Source organism: Lethenteron reissneri, chromosome 31 (assembly GCF_015708825.2).
Source record: "Lethenteron reissneri isolate LAM-NWPU_2019-01 chromosome 31, ASM1570882v1, whole genome shotgun sequence".
Lineage (NCBI taxonomy): Eukaryota > Metazoa > Chordata > Hyperoartia > Petromyzontiformes > Petromyzontidae > Lethenteron > Lethenteron reissneri.
Window position 1 is genome coordinate 2015517 of NC_083809.1, and position 15723 is coordinate 2031239.

The 15723-nt window shown below is 47.1% G+C and overlaps 1 protein-coding gene across 3 annotated transcripts; it reads left to right on the top strand.

Moving 5' to 3' along the window:
• SP3 (Sp3 transcription factor) lies at window positions 1–11608 on the top strand. 3 transcript variants are annotated; one of them, XM_061563267.1, is made up of 7 exons: window positions 1–66; window positions 692–801; window positions 1306–2502; window positions 5277–5496; window positions 6054–6300; window positions 7572–7776; window positions 8434–11608. In XM_061563267.1, the coding sequence occupies exons 1-7, from the start codon at window positions 60–62 to the stop codon at window positions 8749–8751; spliced, it is 2304 nt and encodes a 767-aa protein (XP_061419251.1). In that variant the 5' UTR covers window positions 1–59; the 3' UTR covers window positions 8752–11608. The 3 variants fall into 3 exon arrangements, with proteins under 3 accessions (XP_061419251.1, XP_061419252.1, XP_061419250.1); XM_061563268.1 differs by having other exon boundaries at window positions 2–66; window positions 5277–5418; window positions 7572–7771; window positions 8429–11608; XM_061563266.1 differs by having other exon boundaries at window positions 3–66; window positions 7572–7771; window positions 8429–11608.
• The last annotated feature ends 4115 nt before the right edge of the window (window positions 11609–15723 follow it).

Here is a 15723-nt window from a genome sequence, read left to right on the forward strand (position 1 = left end):
CGCGCGGTCACGTGGTGCACCAGGCGAGGCCCGCGTCGCTAGGCCCGGGCGCGGGCGGTATGAGCGGTAGGCGAACCCCCCTCCTCCTCTCCCCTCCCTCGGACCGGGGAGACGCGGCGGCGGCGGCGGAGAGCTTCGCGGCGCGCACACTCTTCACTCGCTCGCTTATATACACAACACCAGCAACACCACCAGCAGCAGCAGCACCATCACCAGCAAGCAACCACTTACCAAGCACGCACGCGCCTATAACAACGCACGCCCAATAAAACACCAATCGTCGCGCCGGGTTTGAGGTAAACGTTTTGTTTAATAATAATAATACTAACACACGCGTAAAAAGCCGCGAGGTGCATTTTAGATGTGGTGGTGACGGGGTTGATGATGATGATATAATATCGGCGGCGAAATAGAGAGAGAGAGCGAGAGAGAGATTAAGTGGCGGGTATCGTGCGCGTCGCGCCAAAATAACAACGGCGGAGGCGGCGGCGGCGCGAATTTAATAAATAAACGAGTCGGAGGCGAAGGCCATTTTCCCTCGCAGGCAGCGCGACGCGGCCGCGTTGTCGTTTCTCGTCGCGCTTTCGCCACACGAATTCGGGCCGTCGACGACGGCTTTCGGCTTGGTCGCATCGTCGGTAACGTGTCGTGATCGCGGCGGCGTCGTCCGACGTTTTGTCGTGTCGCGTAGAGCCGGAAAAGAGCGAGCAAACCACGACGACCACGACGACGACGACTACACCCAGTGCCGCGGCCGACGGAGAGACGCTGCAGCAGTCGAACCCCGCAGCGAATAGCCAGGTGAGCGAAATCGCGATCCGTTCGCGCGAGGTAAACTGCAACAACCGAGGGGTAAATTTGGTGATGTCGATGCGACGGCGACTGCGGCGGAAGAGTAAAGCGGAGGTCGCGGGGCTGAGGGGGAATCCTCTCCCGTCGATGGCCGTCCCGGCTCTCGGGCCCGGCCCCTCAGCACTCCTCCCTCGCCGCCGTCTCTCCTCCCTCTCGGCCTCTCCTCCCTCCCGCTCGCCCGCCCACCCACTCACCCGTCCCGTGTGTCTCTCCTCCCTCTCTCCTTTCTCTCCTCTCCTCTCTCATCCATGCCTGCCCTGAACACCGCCCCCCTCGGCCGCACCGCCCCCCCTCGCACCGCCCCCCTATTCCCGAAAAACCGCCCCCCACGACCTCGCGTGGCCCTGCGATGATCCATGCCCCTCCGTCTGAAATCCCATGTGGGCCCGCGCCTTTTCCTTCTCAATCTTCCTCCTCCGTCGTCTTCTTCTCCCCCCCCCCCCCTCCTGGCAGGCCCAGGACACGCAGGCCTCGCCTCTGGCACTCCTCGCGGCCACGTGCAGCAGGATCGAGACGCCCCCGAGTGAGGCGGAAGCGGCCCAGGCGCAGGTGCAGCAGGTGCAGCCGGGAGCTCTGAGGATTGTGGCCGGCCCAGGCCAAACGCTTCTGCACGCGCTGGAGCTCACTCAGCTCGCCGCGACGCCCAATGGGTGGCAGATCATTGCCTCCCCGACCTCGGCCGGGACGGCTCCTGCGTCGTCGTCGTCGGCGGTGGCGGACAGCGGCAGCACCACTGACGTGCAGGCCTCGTCCGGCGTGGTGCAGGTAGCGTCGGGCCAGAGCGGCACCGAATCGATGCTCAAAATCGGCCCGAGCGGGCAGCTGGTGTCGGTGACGCAGCAGCAGTCCCAGCAGCAGGCGCAACAGCAGGCGCAACAGCAACAGCAGCCACAGTTTGTGCAGTATCAGGTCCTGCCACAGCTGCAGACAATAGATGGCCAGCAGATTCAGATAATGCAGCAAGATAGTCAGATACAGCTCGTGCCGGTGAGCCAGACACAGACCCAATCGACCCAAGGCGGCTCTGGTCAGCAGCCTGTGCAAATCAGGCCGGCAGGAACGAGCTCCGCGGGTGGTACGGCCACCACGGCCACCTTTCCCGTGCAGATCCAGGGCCAGATTGGCCATGGCTCGCAGCAGATGCAGCTCATCAACTTGCCGGTCGGCGGTAGCAACAACCTGACTTTCACGTTGCCGCTGTCACTGGGCGGAAGCCCCGCTCAGAACGTGACGGTCGTCACTGGGGCCACTTCGGAGCAACAGGCAGGTGGCGATGCTGGCGTCAGTAGCAGCGCCGCTACCTCGGAGGGTGGCAGCTCGTCGGCCATCTACACCACGGCTTCGGGCACCTCGCCGCACGTCACCATCTCGTCCATTGACTGCGTGACGCCCATTTCGACCGCCTCGCAGGGCCAGCAGCAGGTGCAGTTGCAGAACCAGTATCATCTGCAGCAGCCCTTCCAGCAGCAGCAGGTGCAGATGGTGAGCGGGTTGAGTCCACAGATGCTTCAGGCCGCGCTGCAGGCCGCCTCGCTGTCTGCGCAGTCGCAAGATCAGGGCCAGCAGCCGTCCACCTTCCTGATCCGCACCCCCACCATTTTGCCATCGGGGCAGATCGGCTGGCAGACCATCCAAGTGCAGAATATACAGGTGAGCTGAAGCAAGCTGCTATTATTATGGTGCAACGCTGGCTGAATGATAGGGGTGTTGGTGAGGGAATATGCACACAACGTGGTATGTAACCACTTTCTTGCTTCCTGATGCAGACCAGTTGGCACACCAACTCATGCCACGCAAGCAGTAGTCACTTAAGTTTCCAGTTAGTTAAAAGGACTTGGAAAGCAATTGGATGGATAAGATATCCATTACAAAAAATTTCCATGAGACTAGGCACATTTACACCGTTTTTATTTATAATTACTCTTTGGTTATTTCGGTAAAGTCACGTAGAAGGAAAGTAAATTAAATAATAGAGTACGACGTTTCGATTGCAACACAAGCAATCGTCGTCAGGTAGAAATATATTTGAGAGAGAAACAAAACACAGACACCACGCAGACAGAGACAACACACAGACTCAAATTTAGTTCTACCTAATGACGATTGCTTGTGTTGCAATCGAAACGTCGTATTCTATTATTTAATTTATTTTCTTTCTACGTGACTTCACCGAAAAAACCAAAGTAATTCCTGCAGTCACGAAAGCGTCAAATCAAATTTATAATTAATTAAGCAAAATGTAGGATAATTGGAGTAGCTTCTACCTCTACTTAAGAACCCAGAAGGTGTCAGTTGTTTACTTGGTTGATAAGGCTACAGCACCAATTTAAAAGTGTGATTAGGGGAGTTTGTGTGTCTGTAAGCCTACAAGTACACTGGCATATTTAAAAAGCGTATCTGGTAGCACATTGTGTTCTTATAGTAAGCAGTTTGGTGTGCTCACTGCCTGGTAAACATCACCACAGCGAATGCTTCAACGTTTTACCAACAAGCATTGCTCACCTGAGCAGGATTCACCCAACCCTGACACCCCCTATCCCTTCATCCACCCATCATACCATTGCACGGGGTGGTTGACCGTTATCGCCATGGTAACTTGCACACCATTGGCTGGGAGGCACAGCTGGCCCCTCAGGTGTTGGGGTTGGTGAGGATTTGAAGAGCGGGTGGCCAATGAGGGTGTGAGGGTCTGGCGGCACAGCTGCACCCCCGAACTGCATGCTTACTCCAGAATGAGGCTTGGGCAGGAAGGGCGGGAAGGTGCTTTGAAGTTGAGAGTTGCAGCCCCCCACTCGCCCCCAATGCTGCTTGACCTAAGTTAGAAAACAAGCATATGACCCGATAGTGACCTCTACACCCCCAGGGCCACATGCAGGAAATGAGCAGGACTTGTTGAAACGCTTGGGGACCGTGGGGGGAGGGTCGCACTGCAAAGATGTCCAAAGTTACTGCATATGTTTTATTCACTTAGGGTTTTTTTGGCAAATGTTTAAAATGACAAAATGTCGGCTTGGGGTGAATTATTATAAAGTATTTCCATCGCTTCCTCATAGTTTAACTTAATACATTTAAATTAGTTTTTTCTTCCCAAATGCAATTTTGTGCTTTTATGGAAATGAGTACACATCATTATTTGGGCAGATAATTGCGAGTTCTTGGGGAAAAATACTTCCAACTCTTAGTTTACCAAGTAATAAACAGGGCTTTCTTGCGCCCATTTTTTTCACTATCGGCAAACTTTTTATGAGAGCAGCACTGCCTTGGTATGTGACCTTTGCAAGTTTTTTTCTCACGTCTTTAGTCAGTGGTCGTACTTATCAAGCACAAACATGCCAAGGCAAATAGCCTTCTTGTGCTTCAGCATAACAAGGATGACCTATGCATGCAGTGACTGGAGGTTCATTGCCGATGATTGATAATAAAATATTTGTGCAACTCTGCATTGTGTAAGACCAAACGGAGGCTTTCAGTTTGAACTTGTGAAATGGATCCAGTTTAATTGTGCCGCTTTGGGCCATTGCCTTAATTGATGGGTCTGTTTTAGAAGGTCACGTGACATGAGATGTTGATGTTCCTTCTCTGATGCTGTTTGGCTAATGAAGCATACTTCTTTCACTTTAATGTGCTATACTTTTTAATGAAATTTGTCGAGCTTAAATTACTAGGAAAAACAGTTTCCACTCAATTTGGAAGTGCAGCATTAGTTAAAATGTAATGTATTATCCATAAATGTGTGCATGTTTCCTTACATTTTAGCTTTTAAGGCAAACTTTTGTTTAAAAAAAATTGCCCAAGACCTCATTGTAAACCTATGTGTGTGGACTTTGGCTCATCCCTTTTATACACGCAAGTGTACTGTTACTTTAAACCAAGGTTATTTTGAGACTTTTGCAGAAGAATTCACGGCAATAAATTAAATAGGTCATTGCTTCGAATCCACGATTATAGAATGATTTATCCAGCTTTGCCATTCAGGGTTCTGTTTACCCATCCTTTGTTCCAAATAAATTATAATTGCCCAATACAAGCAATGTAAAGATTCATCAATTATCATCAATGATTGTGGCTCATGAGAATGCATTAGTCATAAATAATGTATTCTTCCCAATTCATATACGTTTTCGCCCTAAAATATGGCTGTATATGTTGATACAATAAAAGATTATACACGTACCACAATAGAAAAAAAACATGTGTTTGTAACCACAGTTGAAGACCTCAAGTTGTGAGAGTTAATTTCACTTTTTACCCTACTACGTGTAGCCCAATATATCTTGTCCTGTTAAAATGCAGTGTCAATGAAGATGGTGTTGTGGATTTTATATTTGTGACTCCATAGACCCGGTCATCAGTAGTAGCTGCTTTGCGAGTAAGCAGCAATTCCATTGTCTGGCATGTGCGTGCATTTATGTCTTGTCCCACAGGGCCTCCCCATTAGTGGTGGTGGTGGGCAGGCCATTGCACTGGCGCCCGTTCAGGCCACAGCCCAGACTGGCGCCGGTACAGCTCCGCAGCAGAAGTTTGTGCAGACGGTGGTGCCTGTCGGTGGGGCTACCACCACCACGGGTACGTCACAAGCATTGGTGAACTCGCTGGGCACTGTCGGGATCCAACTGCAGGGGACGCAAGTGTCTACTGCTACAGGTATTTTATCACCTGTGGGTGTTTTAATTGCATAGAACTCTAGGAAATTCTGTGCATATGGTCAATGCAGTGCAGGAATTTATGGTGTTAACATTGTAAAGTACAGTTTGATGTAAGCGTGTGCATGGAACTGTATTGTTCACACAGCACCATGATCCCGGTTATCTATTTTTTATGGCTGTGCTGCACCCGCACCATTGGCTTTTGGTATCTGGACTTAGCCTTCAACTACTATAGGTCGGACTTGGCCTTAAACAAGTCTCTGGTGTAGTGTCAAAATCAGCACTGGAGTGACAAAGGTGGTAAGGCACTGCTGACTAACCTCACCCTTTATGTAAATTATCATAAACTATTCTTAAAACATGTTTTAAGGGCTCATTTATGCAATTTAGGTTTTAAATTGTAAGAGGCTTTCTGAAAAGATAATGCCATTGATGCGCACACACTTTTTTGTAATTCACAACAGCGGCCCACAGTTTTGGCAACGGTAATTTTTGTCAACTTTCACAAAAATGCCTGCATGAACAAGCGCGTGAAATTTGGTCTACGCCACGCAGGCCAGACGCTGACACAGGACGGCGGCTATCCCAAGTGGCAGTTGAGCTCGCAGCCTGTGACCATATCCGGCGGACAAGGCGGGACCAGCATTTTTGCGCTGGACGCCTCCCAGCTGGGACAGCTGGCGCTGGCAGACGAGAGCGGCGGCGGCGGAGGTGGCGTCAGCGGAGATGCGGTTGAGGGAGAGGGAAAGCGGCTGCGGCGGGTGCCTTGCATGTGCCCAAACTGCAGGGACAGCGAGGGCAAGTGAGTTTGGGGGGGGGGGAGTTGGAGGGCGTGGTTGCTTAAAAATGACGGCTCACATTTCCACCACACCATTCGTTGAAGGAGAACGCCAAGGTGCCCTCCCCACCCTCACTTTAACAAAATGCAGTTTTCTATCTCATTCTTGACCGCCTTAACTGCTGATAGCGATGATGACGGTGGTTCCTTGTTCGTGCCTCTTGAGAATGCCGCTGTCTGTTGCTTTGTTCCAGGACAAAACATTCTCGAACATTTGCTGTCTATCCTGTCTTGTGGCTTTTGTACTGTCCTTCCAGTGCTCGTGGCTGCCACTGTTTGCGCCGTGTCCTGCCTACAACATTTTCTTAATTATCAATATGTCTAATGTGCATTCCTCATTCTGTTTAATGCAATTCAAAGGGTGCGTCTTTTTACACTCTTTAAGCTTTTCCATTTTCTTTGGCATTCATGGTTTTGATCTATGTCAACGGCAGGTAATGTCCACTAGTCTTTAGGCACATGTGTATGTTGCTTTTCATTATCAAAACACTTCCAATTCATCTGTCTGCTTCTTTATCATCATTTTGATCTTGATTCATCTTTAAAAACTGATCTAGATATACATATTCTGCTATTTTCCAGTTGTAACTTGTTTAGCTCATTAACCTTTCACCCAACTTTGCAAACAGTTAAGTTAAATAATTTCCTTTTCAAAAATTGCCATTGGTTATAATGAATATTAGATGGTTAATACACAATTTAAATACTTCTCTAGTGAATAATTCCTGAATATATATATAAAAAATGGAGAAAATACAAATTTTAATACTTGGCCTGTAAACATATGCGTATAATCTATTTACGAAAATTCGAGAACAGAGTGATGGTTAATTACAATAACGACCACGAGATGAAAGATATTTTTAGCAAAGGCCTTTGCTGTTGACCACAGTGCTATCAGATCAGATTCTATCAAAGACATGCATGTGAAAACACTTCTGTAGACTATACAAAAGCTTTTGTAGACTCTGAAATGGCATTTGGTTCAGCGGAGATTGATGGAGTCTTCCAAACTCTCGCAAACCAAGGCACTGTTAAACCATATACATTGTGAAAAGGCTAAATAGTTTTGAGACTGTGATTGCATGAAGTAGCAAAATACAATTAGAAGAAAAGTTTGGCATGCAGGCTGTCATAAATGGCAACGCTAAATTTACCGTTTCAAAGCTGGATTTCAATATATTTGTGCCATCTTCTGCTGTATAAACGTGTTTTGCTCACAATTTAAATTGTAGGGTCACCGGAGAAGCCGGACAGAAAAAGCAGCACATCTGCCACATCACAGGCTGTAGCAAGGTGTACGGCAAGACGTCGCACCTGCGTGCTCATCTGCGCTGGCACTCGGGCGAACGGCCTTTCGTGTGCACCTGGTTACACTGTGGCAAGCGTTTCACGCGCTCCGATGAGCTGCAGCGGCACAAGAGGACGCACACAGGTGAGGTGTCGTGCTGCTGGGCTGTGTGGTGTAGCAGAGCGAGCATGGCCCACTACCTTATGCTACTTTTGTTTATTCGTTTTTACAAATATAACACGAAAGCAAAAAGTATAGGTGTATCCATTTATAGATACCCCACAAGTGGAGGAAGAAAAGAAAACATTTAATTTCTGAACCTCCACATGTCAATGTGACTACACAGTAATCTCTATAATCAAACTAGTCCCTTCCGAGGGCTGTCCCGCAGGCGCTACACCGCCACCACCGCACTCGAGGCATTAAGCAGTGACATGGCTGAGCGGTAGCCTATTATTCACCACTTGTTGCAGAGGTTCTTGGCTTGAATCTAACGGCCACCCTGATTAATTATTGCTGCAGGTGTAATAACCGTAACAAGGGCTGTCTGCTGAGCAGTGGACATAAAAATATCCCCTCATGTCATTCACAAGTGGAGCATTGTGTGCCAGTGACATGGTGTACAATTTACATTTTTCATAATTACTATTTTTAGCATTTGGCAACCCCTACTGGCAGACTAGTATTCCAGATCACTCTTGCAAATGAGAATATCCTGGTCTCTTTGAGTTCCCACCTGGTTGAAGACATGAAACCTCAAACACGACTTCTTCCTCCCCACACCACCACTTTTCTCCTCAGGCGAGAAGAAGTTCATCTGCTCCGAGTGCTCGAAGCGCTTCATGCGGAGCGACCACCTGTCCAAGCACATGAAGACCCACTCGGCCAAGCGCGTCGGCATCTCCGGTGACGCCGACTTGGACCCCGAGGCCAAAGGCGACACGGAGGTGGAGGGCGACGACGGCAGCCGCCCCACGACCGTCGGCGACATCCTGGCGGCCGCCGGGCTGGTGACGCTCACGACCGTGCCGGCCGAGCTCATGATCGCCACCTCCGTGGCCACCACGCCCGAGTCGAGTCACGACCCCACCAATGGCGGCGGCATGTCGGGCACGGACGGCTGAGCTGGGGAGGGGGGCGGGGGAGCGGGTGGGCGGGCAGCGCGCGATGCCACGGGGCTGGCGGGGGGCAGGGAGGGGAAGGGGGTTGGGGGGGTCTGCGGAGGCGCGAGGAGCGATTGGGTTCAAACGATAGTCGGTGCTCGCTCACTCGCTGGCAACATACGTCCGTCAGTACAGATCGGTATGTGAAAAGTTAACGAACATTCCCACGGCGACGCGTCCTGTTCGTGGCGAGTGCGCAGCGCAAGCTGCCCAGTTTAACCCTACTCCGGTAAAAATAAATCGGTCAATAAATTACACCTTTAGTAGTTCACCTCCGCTGTTTGCGCACAGTAACAACACGTGCAGGTTATGACATTCGGAGACAATGTTCTGAAATACTCTGCAGTGGTTGCGTTACGGTTGGCCTCGGTTGTGTTGTGTGTTTTGGAGATGCATTTTGCAGGAGCAGTCCCTCCAATTTCCAAAAACACTTAGCCGTGTTTTTCAAACTAGAGTTGTTAACTCTTAAATGTATCTTGCATTTAGATAAATTGTTCAGTAATAAGAGCCTCTTGTCAGTTTTGAACCTGAGCGCACATTGGCCCTCCGTAATTCTAGCAGCGACTCCAAAACCCAAGGAAGTTTTGTGCTCAGAAGTTTGTGCTTCCTATGCCGTCTCGCCAGGTGTCAGGGTGTCACTCTCGTGGTCCCTGAACAGGTTGATTTTTGCATTAATATTGTTAGTTTAAGTTCCCTTTGTGTTTTATTTACCTTTTTTAGTATAATTTTGTTAAGTTGCTGTATTTTATTTCATTGGTATCTTTAATCACAAAACCCCCTGTTGCTCTCAAATTGCCCACACTTCCACAGTAGACGTGTAACGAATATTTTTCTGTCTCCGTAGGTTGTCACGATCATATGTGCAGTCCTTTTCACTTGTAGTCGATGCTTTATGACCATTCATATTGGATAAAACAAGCAAACACGTAATATGTCATAAAACTGCTACTTTAGTGAGCTTATTCATAAAATAAAAGGTTTAAAAGACGTGTTTTTATGCTCTCGCTGAGAGTCCAGGAAGATCTTGACATTTCAGTTGACTGGCCTTATTCAGCAAATACTGAGGTTTACATCGTCATATTTGCCATTAGTGATGTTCGGTGGTAGGGTGGTATTAGATTACGGACCCCTGGGCTTCAAAAAGTCGTTATGTTTTGAAAAGTGTAAAATACATTCTAAAAGTAAATATGCAGATTGAGTGTGTAATGAGCCCTCATGTTAACAACTTAAATTGACTGACGTGCATTGATTTTTGCCACGTACCCACGTCTACACATTTGGCATTTTAAAACAATTGCATTCCACAGCCTCATTCACACACGTGTAGGATGCACGGATACACTCACTATGCAGGACTGCTTTTAAAAAAGCATATTCACATTGACAGTCATAAAATACAACAGGTTTAATTAGTCACATTTTGCCAACTTTTCAGATGTCCACACAATGTATAACTAAAGTGTAATTATTTTCTGAATCTGCAAATTTACCTACAGAATGCATTCAAACGGCTTTCAAATTCTGATGACTAAATGCACCCCAGTCAGTAGGTTAATTCATCAGCTGTCACCCGCCCCCCACCCAACTTCAACTATCAGGACTATCTTGATTTGAAGCTTTCGTGACTGCAGAAATCCATACTCTTTGGTTCTTTCTGTAAAGTCACGTAGGTAGAAAATAAATCACGACGTTTTGATCGCAACACAAGCGGTCGTCTTCAGGCAGAAAAAATATAATCCAGCAAAGGAACTGCTGAACAGGACTTTAAATTTTGTAAAACTGAGTATTTACCAAAGGACAGTCGACTGAACACCAATAAAAACCTGATACAATTCGACTCGTAAGACGTATAACATTCCGCATCTGTGTGCGGAATGCACCGTGCTCTCTCAGCAGGGTATGAATCCGATGCGCTGCGTACGTTACTGGCAAAGTAGTGGGTTTGCTTCTTTTTTTTACTTTGGTTTTGGTAAATTCCATGGTTCTGTTTATATGTATGTACTGTCAGGCATGGTGTTTGGGTAGGCTTGTTAAGTCCGGGAGCAATCGTGATGCCTCCTCTGCATGTTGTGGGATGTTGGGATTTTCACCCGTCTTACACCTTGGCGCGTCGGTTCCTGCTCACAAGCTACAGAGTGATAGCTTCTCCTACGTGCATTACCACTGCGGTAGCGAGATCTCCACGTGTAATTTAGCGACTGACATAGCATAATGCGCCATCACCCAGGATTTTAAAATAAAAGTGGCAACGGCAAAGGTGTAAATTAAGAAATTCCGACTGAAAAGTAAGCCTTAACCAAACGTAACGTAACATTTTAAATGCTGTTCAATAATGGTTATTTTGTAATAATGAAAGTGCGCAAGGCCTTAAAGTATAACTTTATATATCTCCATGAGGATTCTCTTGCAGGATACGTAGTGTAGTGTTCCATTAGTTTTAAAATTGATTGGGATGTTGGAATGCTTTTTTTAAATGTCGCTTTATATCAAGTTTGACGGCTCAGTGTATTTTCTATCGAAATAATTGTCGTGACCTGTTTCCCCACTGAGCAAAGTACTAAGCCTGGATGGGACGTTGGGTTTTACACTTGTGCAGCGGCATTTCAAGTAATTGTTTTGGATTTGTAAAGGCTTAAGTCATGATGTTTTAAAACCATTCTCTGTAAATGTGCCCTGTTTTATTAACTCTTCGCATATGTACCTTTACGTATAATGTATGCCCTCTTTTTTTAAGAAAAAAAAGTTTTTTGTATAAGGTGTGAGCATTTGAAATTCAGAACATTGCTTGTACTTTTAAATTATATACAAGATTCTGTAATTTTATGTTTTTGGGACAATTCAATTTATATTCTGCCAAAAAAGGATTATGCAAAGAAAATAATTAGAAAAACATACTCCAGCCGTTGTAATTTTGACATTTTTATTTTTCTTTGTTTTGGGGATAAAGCAAATTTAATCTCACCCTAAAGCAGCCGAAAGGCAGCGTTCATTCTTCTATGCGTCCCATCCCACAGCCTTATGCTGCGCTCTGCAGCGGGCTCAGCTACAGCATTTTATTGCAACCCGATTTTGTTTTATTAATCTCATAATGGGAATGAATGTACCCCATGCATTTATTTGGTTTGACATGGTTTGGGGTGTGTGTGCCAGATGCACTGGAGCTGTTATTTTGCCAAATAGCAAACTCTGGAAGGAGCTTTGCTTAGATGATTTGTGCACAGCACATCACAAGTCGTCCTGGAGCCCATGTTCTCGTGGAAGGGTCTAGATCAATGTCCTGGGATCACCACCAGTGCACACACATTATACCTATCACATGGCCAAATCCGGCCAGGTAGTTCAGAATATTGCCATTTTATATCCTGTTTGGAGGTTGACTTGGTCCCTGATCCATCTGGAGTTGATCAAATAAGTACCACTGTGGGGAATTCAACAGTTGATGGACTTAAGGGCTGTGAACAGGAGATGGGTACCACCTCAATGTTCATTTGAGCAGGTAATTATTTTCAGCCAGGCCTCACGCTCAAGAAAAAATACCTCTTGAACCACTATCAAGTTTATCTTCAGCTAGATTCCATCACCTGCCCCCTCCATTTCCACTGGCTCCGCATCATCAGCAAAGTCGGCGACAAGATTGCGGGGCCTTCTCTGGTGGTCAACTCTCTTCGCGCATGTCGCCCTGCACTGCAGCTTGTGAGAGTACGCCCCACCGTGCAATTCAACCTCCGCTCTACACCAAGGACCAGGGCCGTTACTGACTTGCATCATTTCTCTGTGGTAGCTTCCACTTTTGGAACCACCTCCCACTGCACATTTATCCAACCTACATCTACTTTTAACAGACACTTAAAGGGGCCCACCTTTCATCTGGCTTTCGAGTGACACCGAGCTTGGCGCCGTGGTTCGGTCACGTTCATTTGTATGATATATTTTGCGTGTTATAAATTGATTATCATAAGGCTATAGAAACCAGTGGTGTATGAATTCTGCAAATGCGGAGCTGAAATGGCTGGATAATGTTGGAAACATAATCAGAAAAGGGAAGTTGAGTTTTAAAACAAATAAAATTACCTCGACTCGCATTAATTTAATCCATGTCAGATGAAGTCGGACAATCCGTGGTGTTTCGTAAGAGTTTTGGAAGTGGAGCTAAAATGGCAGGTAAGTGTTTCAGACTTGTTCATAAATATGATTTTGAGATGGATTGGACACGTGCCAGACAGAGGGCAGGTTTCCCCGAGATGCATTGAGCCCCCCTGAGGTCACTGCGACCGGGAAGAAAACCTGAACGTGCAAGGCGCCATGGAGCTGCAAGCAGACCCAGCAAGTCTTGACCAGACGGGTGACGTGAAACTTGGGATCAAACCCCTCGGGGATGTCGGGTGCCGCCTGCAACATTTTCCGGTGGAGGTAGAAACTGGCGGTGAGGGTGCGGTGGCAACGGACGCATTGACCCTCGACAACCACGGTGTGAGCGGCGGCGGGGGGTGTCTTGAAATGGACGCGATGGGGAGAGCGGTGGCGATCGGATGGCGAGCGTCTCTGCAGTGTCGGGGTTTTTTTTGTCACCGTTCAACCGTGGCCTTTCGTGAGCCGGCGCCTTACATAGAATGCGAAAAGTCTCCACTGCAGGAGGAACGTTAAGAGTTTTATGTAGGTCGTGCCACGGAGCTGCCGGAATGGGACATAATCATTTCGGCCAAATTCTAATTATTGCCATTTACTTAACCAGGTGACACCATTGAGGGTTAAATCATTACCCTGAGATTTTACGAAATGTCATATCTGCGTGCTATTCAGTTCAACAATGGGTACTTTTATCAACATTTTTCCGTACAGTAGTGTCTCTAAAGACTGCAAAGGTGACTAATCGTACAACAGCGGGAGGTTCTTGCACCATTTTATGCGTGGGCCATGAACATAATAATCTTATGAATCTGTGGCAGTCCACCCATACTCCCCATGAAGATTATTTGAGCAGGAGATATGAAAACCGCAGTTACAATGGGGACCTTTTTTTACAGGAACGATCACTTTCACAAGATTCCTGCGACGGTATAGTCAAAACGTACACACGAATGCGTACTAATTGTTTAACAAAGAATTTTTAAGAAATTTGTTTTATTTGTTTAACCACTGATGGATGAATGTCTTCCCCATGCTGCTTCGGTCTGGAAAGTTTATTTGACTTCACATGTCACAGTTGTCAATGTGGGGTTGGCGAACGGATACCAAATTCAGTGTTCATTCGTTTTATTTCTCAAATTAGCGATTTTATTAAAAGCAAGTTTGCAACGTTACGGTTTTGTTTTTATATTACTCAAGACTAGCACAAATTCCTGTTTTGTTTTAATGGATTTATTACTGAATGAGAATTAATTAATTTGCAAAACTTAAGTCCATTTTCCCACTTTCCATTGTAAAATCCGATATGCGCAGCTCGCCAAGTGAAGCACGAACACTCGCCCGTAAGCCAGACGAATATTAAATACCCGCAAAACCTGCCCGTAAGATGCCGCGGTGGCGAGGAGATGTTACCGTCCTCGTCTGACATACAATAGGTCGTGGGTTCGATCCCGACCCTAACGCCTGTATATTTGGAGTTTGCGTGTTCTCCCCCTGGTCGCGTGCATTTCCCTCCGGGTGCTCCGGTTTTTTCCACCACGCTTAGAATCAACATCACGCGGTTTAGACTTTTGCCGCCGTACATTTCCACATGATAAGCCACTTCGTTGAGCCATTATTTGTGGCCAGTGGTTTCTGAAAAAGAGCTACATAGCTCAGTGGGTCTTACCTGGTAAATAAAAAATAGTTCGTTCAATTAAAGCTGCACTTGCCAATACATTAAATACCTATAATGCCTTCCCACAAGACGCTGTTTCTTACCAACACGACATACCTGGATCGAACCCTAAACACTCACTTTCTTACAATATGGTATACGCCATAGGTCTAAGTTTCTTGTGGAAGCTGGGAGGCAGACGCCCTCGCATGCTCAGGAGCCCATTTAGTGGCTGTCATAGCTCATCTGGCTTCAGGCAGAGAGGGTGTGGGGGAATGGGGGTGGGGTCGCAGGGAGACCTGGGAACCCTGATTGATGGCCCTGCCGATCTTTGCCAAATGGAGACTCGTGGAGGATGGATGTGAGCCTCGTGCCCACAGTGCTTTGTCACGCCGAGAATATCCAGCACATCGAAATCGACTGTCGTTTATTTCATGCCTTCCAGTTCGGTTATTTATTTACTGCCTCCGTGTTATTTATCTGCGAGCTTATTTATGTGCGTCCCTTGCAACTGCGATCGCTCGTTAATTCCCTAACTTTGTTGTGTTTATGTAGCGTCTGTATTATTCCCCGCAGCTTGAGTATCTGTAAAGCGGATTGATGTGTGTAGTCCAAAGCGTTACTGCCGTATGTTGTGCTAACTAATGCATTTGTCTTTGTGTTAATGCTTATCATCCACAAGCACTCTGGAGGAGCAGCATTGCAACCATTTCACGGCCAAAGCACCCAGCATTTCACTCGGCCTCATTGGATCTCGGAAGCTTAGCGGAATTTAGCCCGTTAATTGCATCTACGAGTGGCCACCAGTACATGCCAGGCGTTGGAGGCAAGGGGCTGCAAAAGTAGCAGGGAGATGGACTGGTGATGGGCTGAGTCCATATAAGAGTCACTTTTTTGGATCTGTGAATTAAATCTACAGGGCGGTCCAGATGTCTTGTGACCCCCAATTAATTGACCCCATAAAACATTTTCTTCTCAGTTTAATACGTCGTAGGCTTTCACGACCACTATTATCCATAGAGTGTGTTGGGTTAGATCGCGTAAATATTAATTTGTTAAACCCCCCACCACCCGACACCGGTGTGCATATTCATTTCTGTTTTAAGTAAACCCATAATTTTTTTAGAGAATGAAATAGGGGTGACAAGACA

Bases quoted from the DNA above. Each gene is read 5' to 3' on its own strand.
- SP3 (XM_061563267.1), top strand. The intron at 5,497-6,053 runs GTATTTTATCAC...TACGCCACGCAG, and splicing joins GCAAGTGTCTACTGCTACAG to GCCAGACGCTGACACAGGAC. The intron at 7,777-8,433 runs GTGTCGTGCTGC...TCCTCAGGCGAG, and splicing joins AGAGGACGCACACAGGTGAG to AAGAAGTTCATCTGCTCCGA.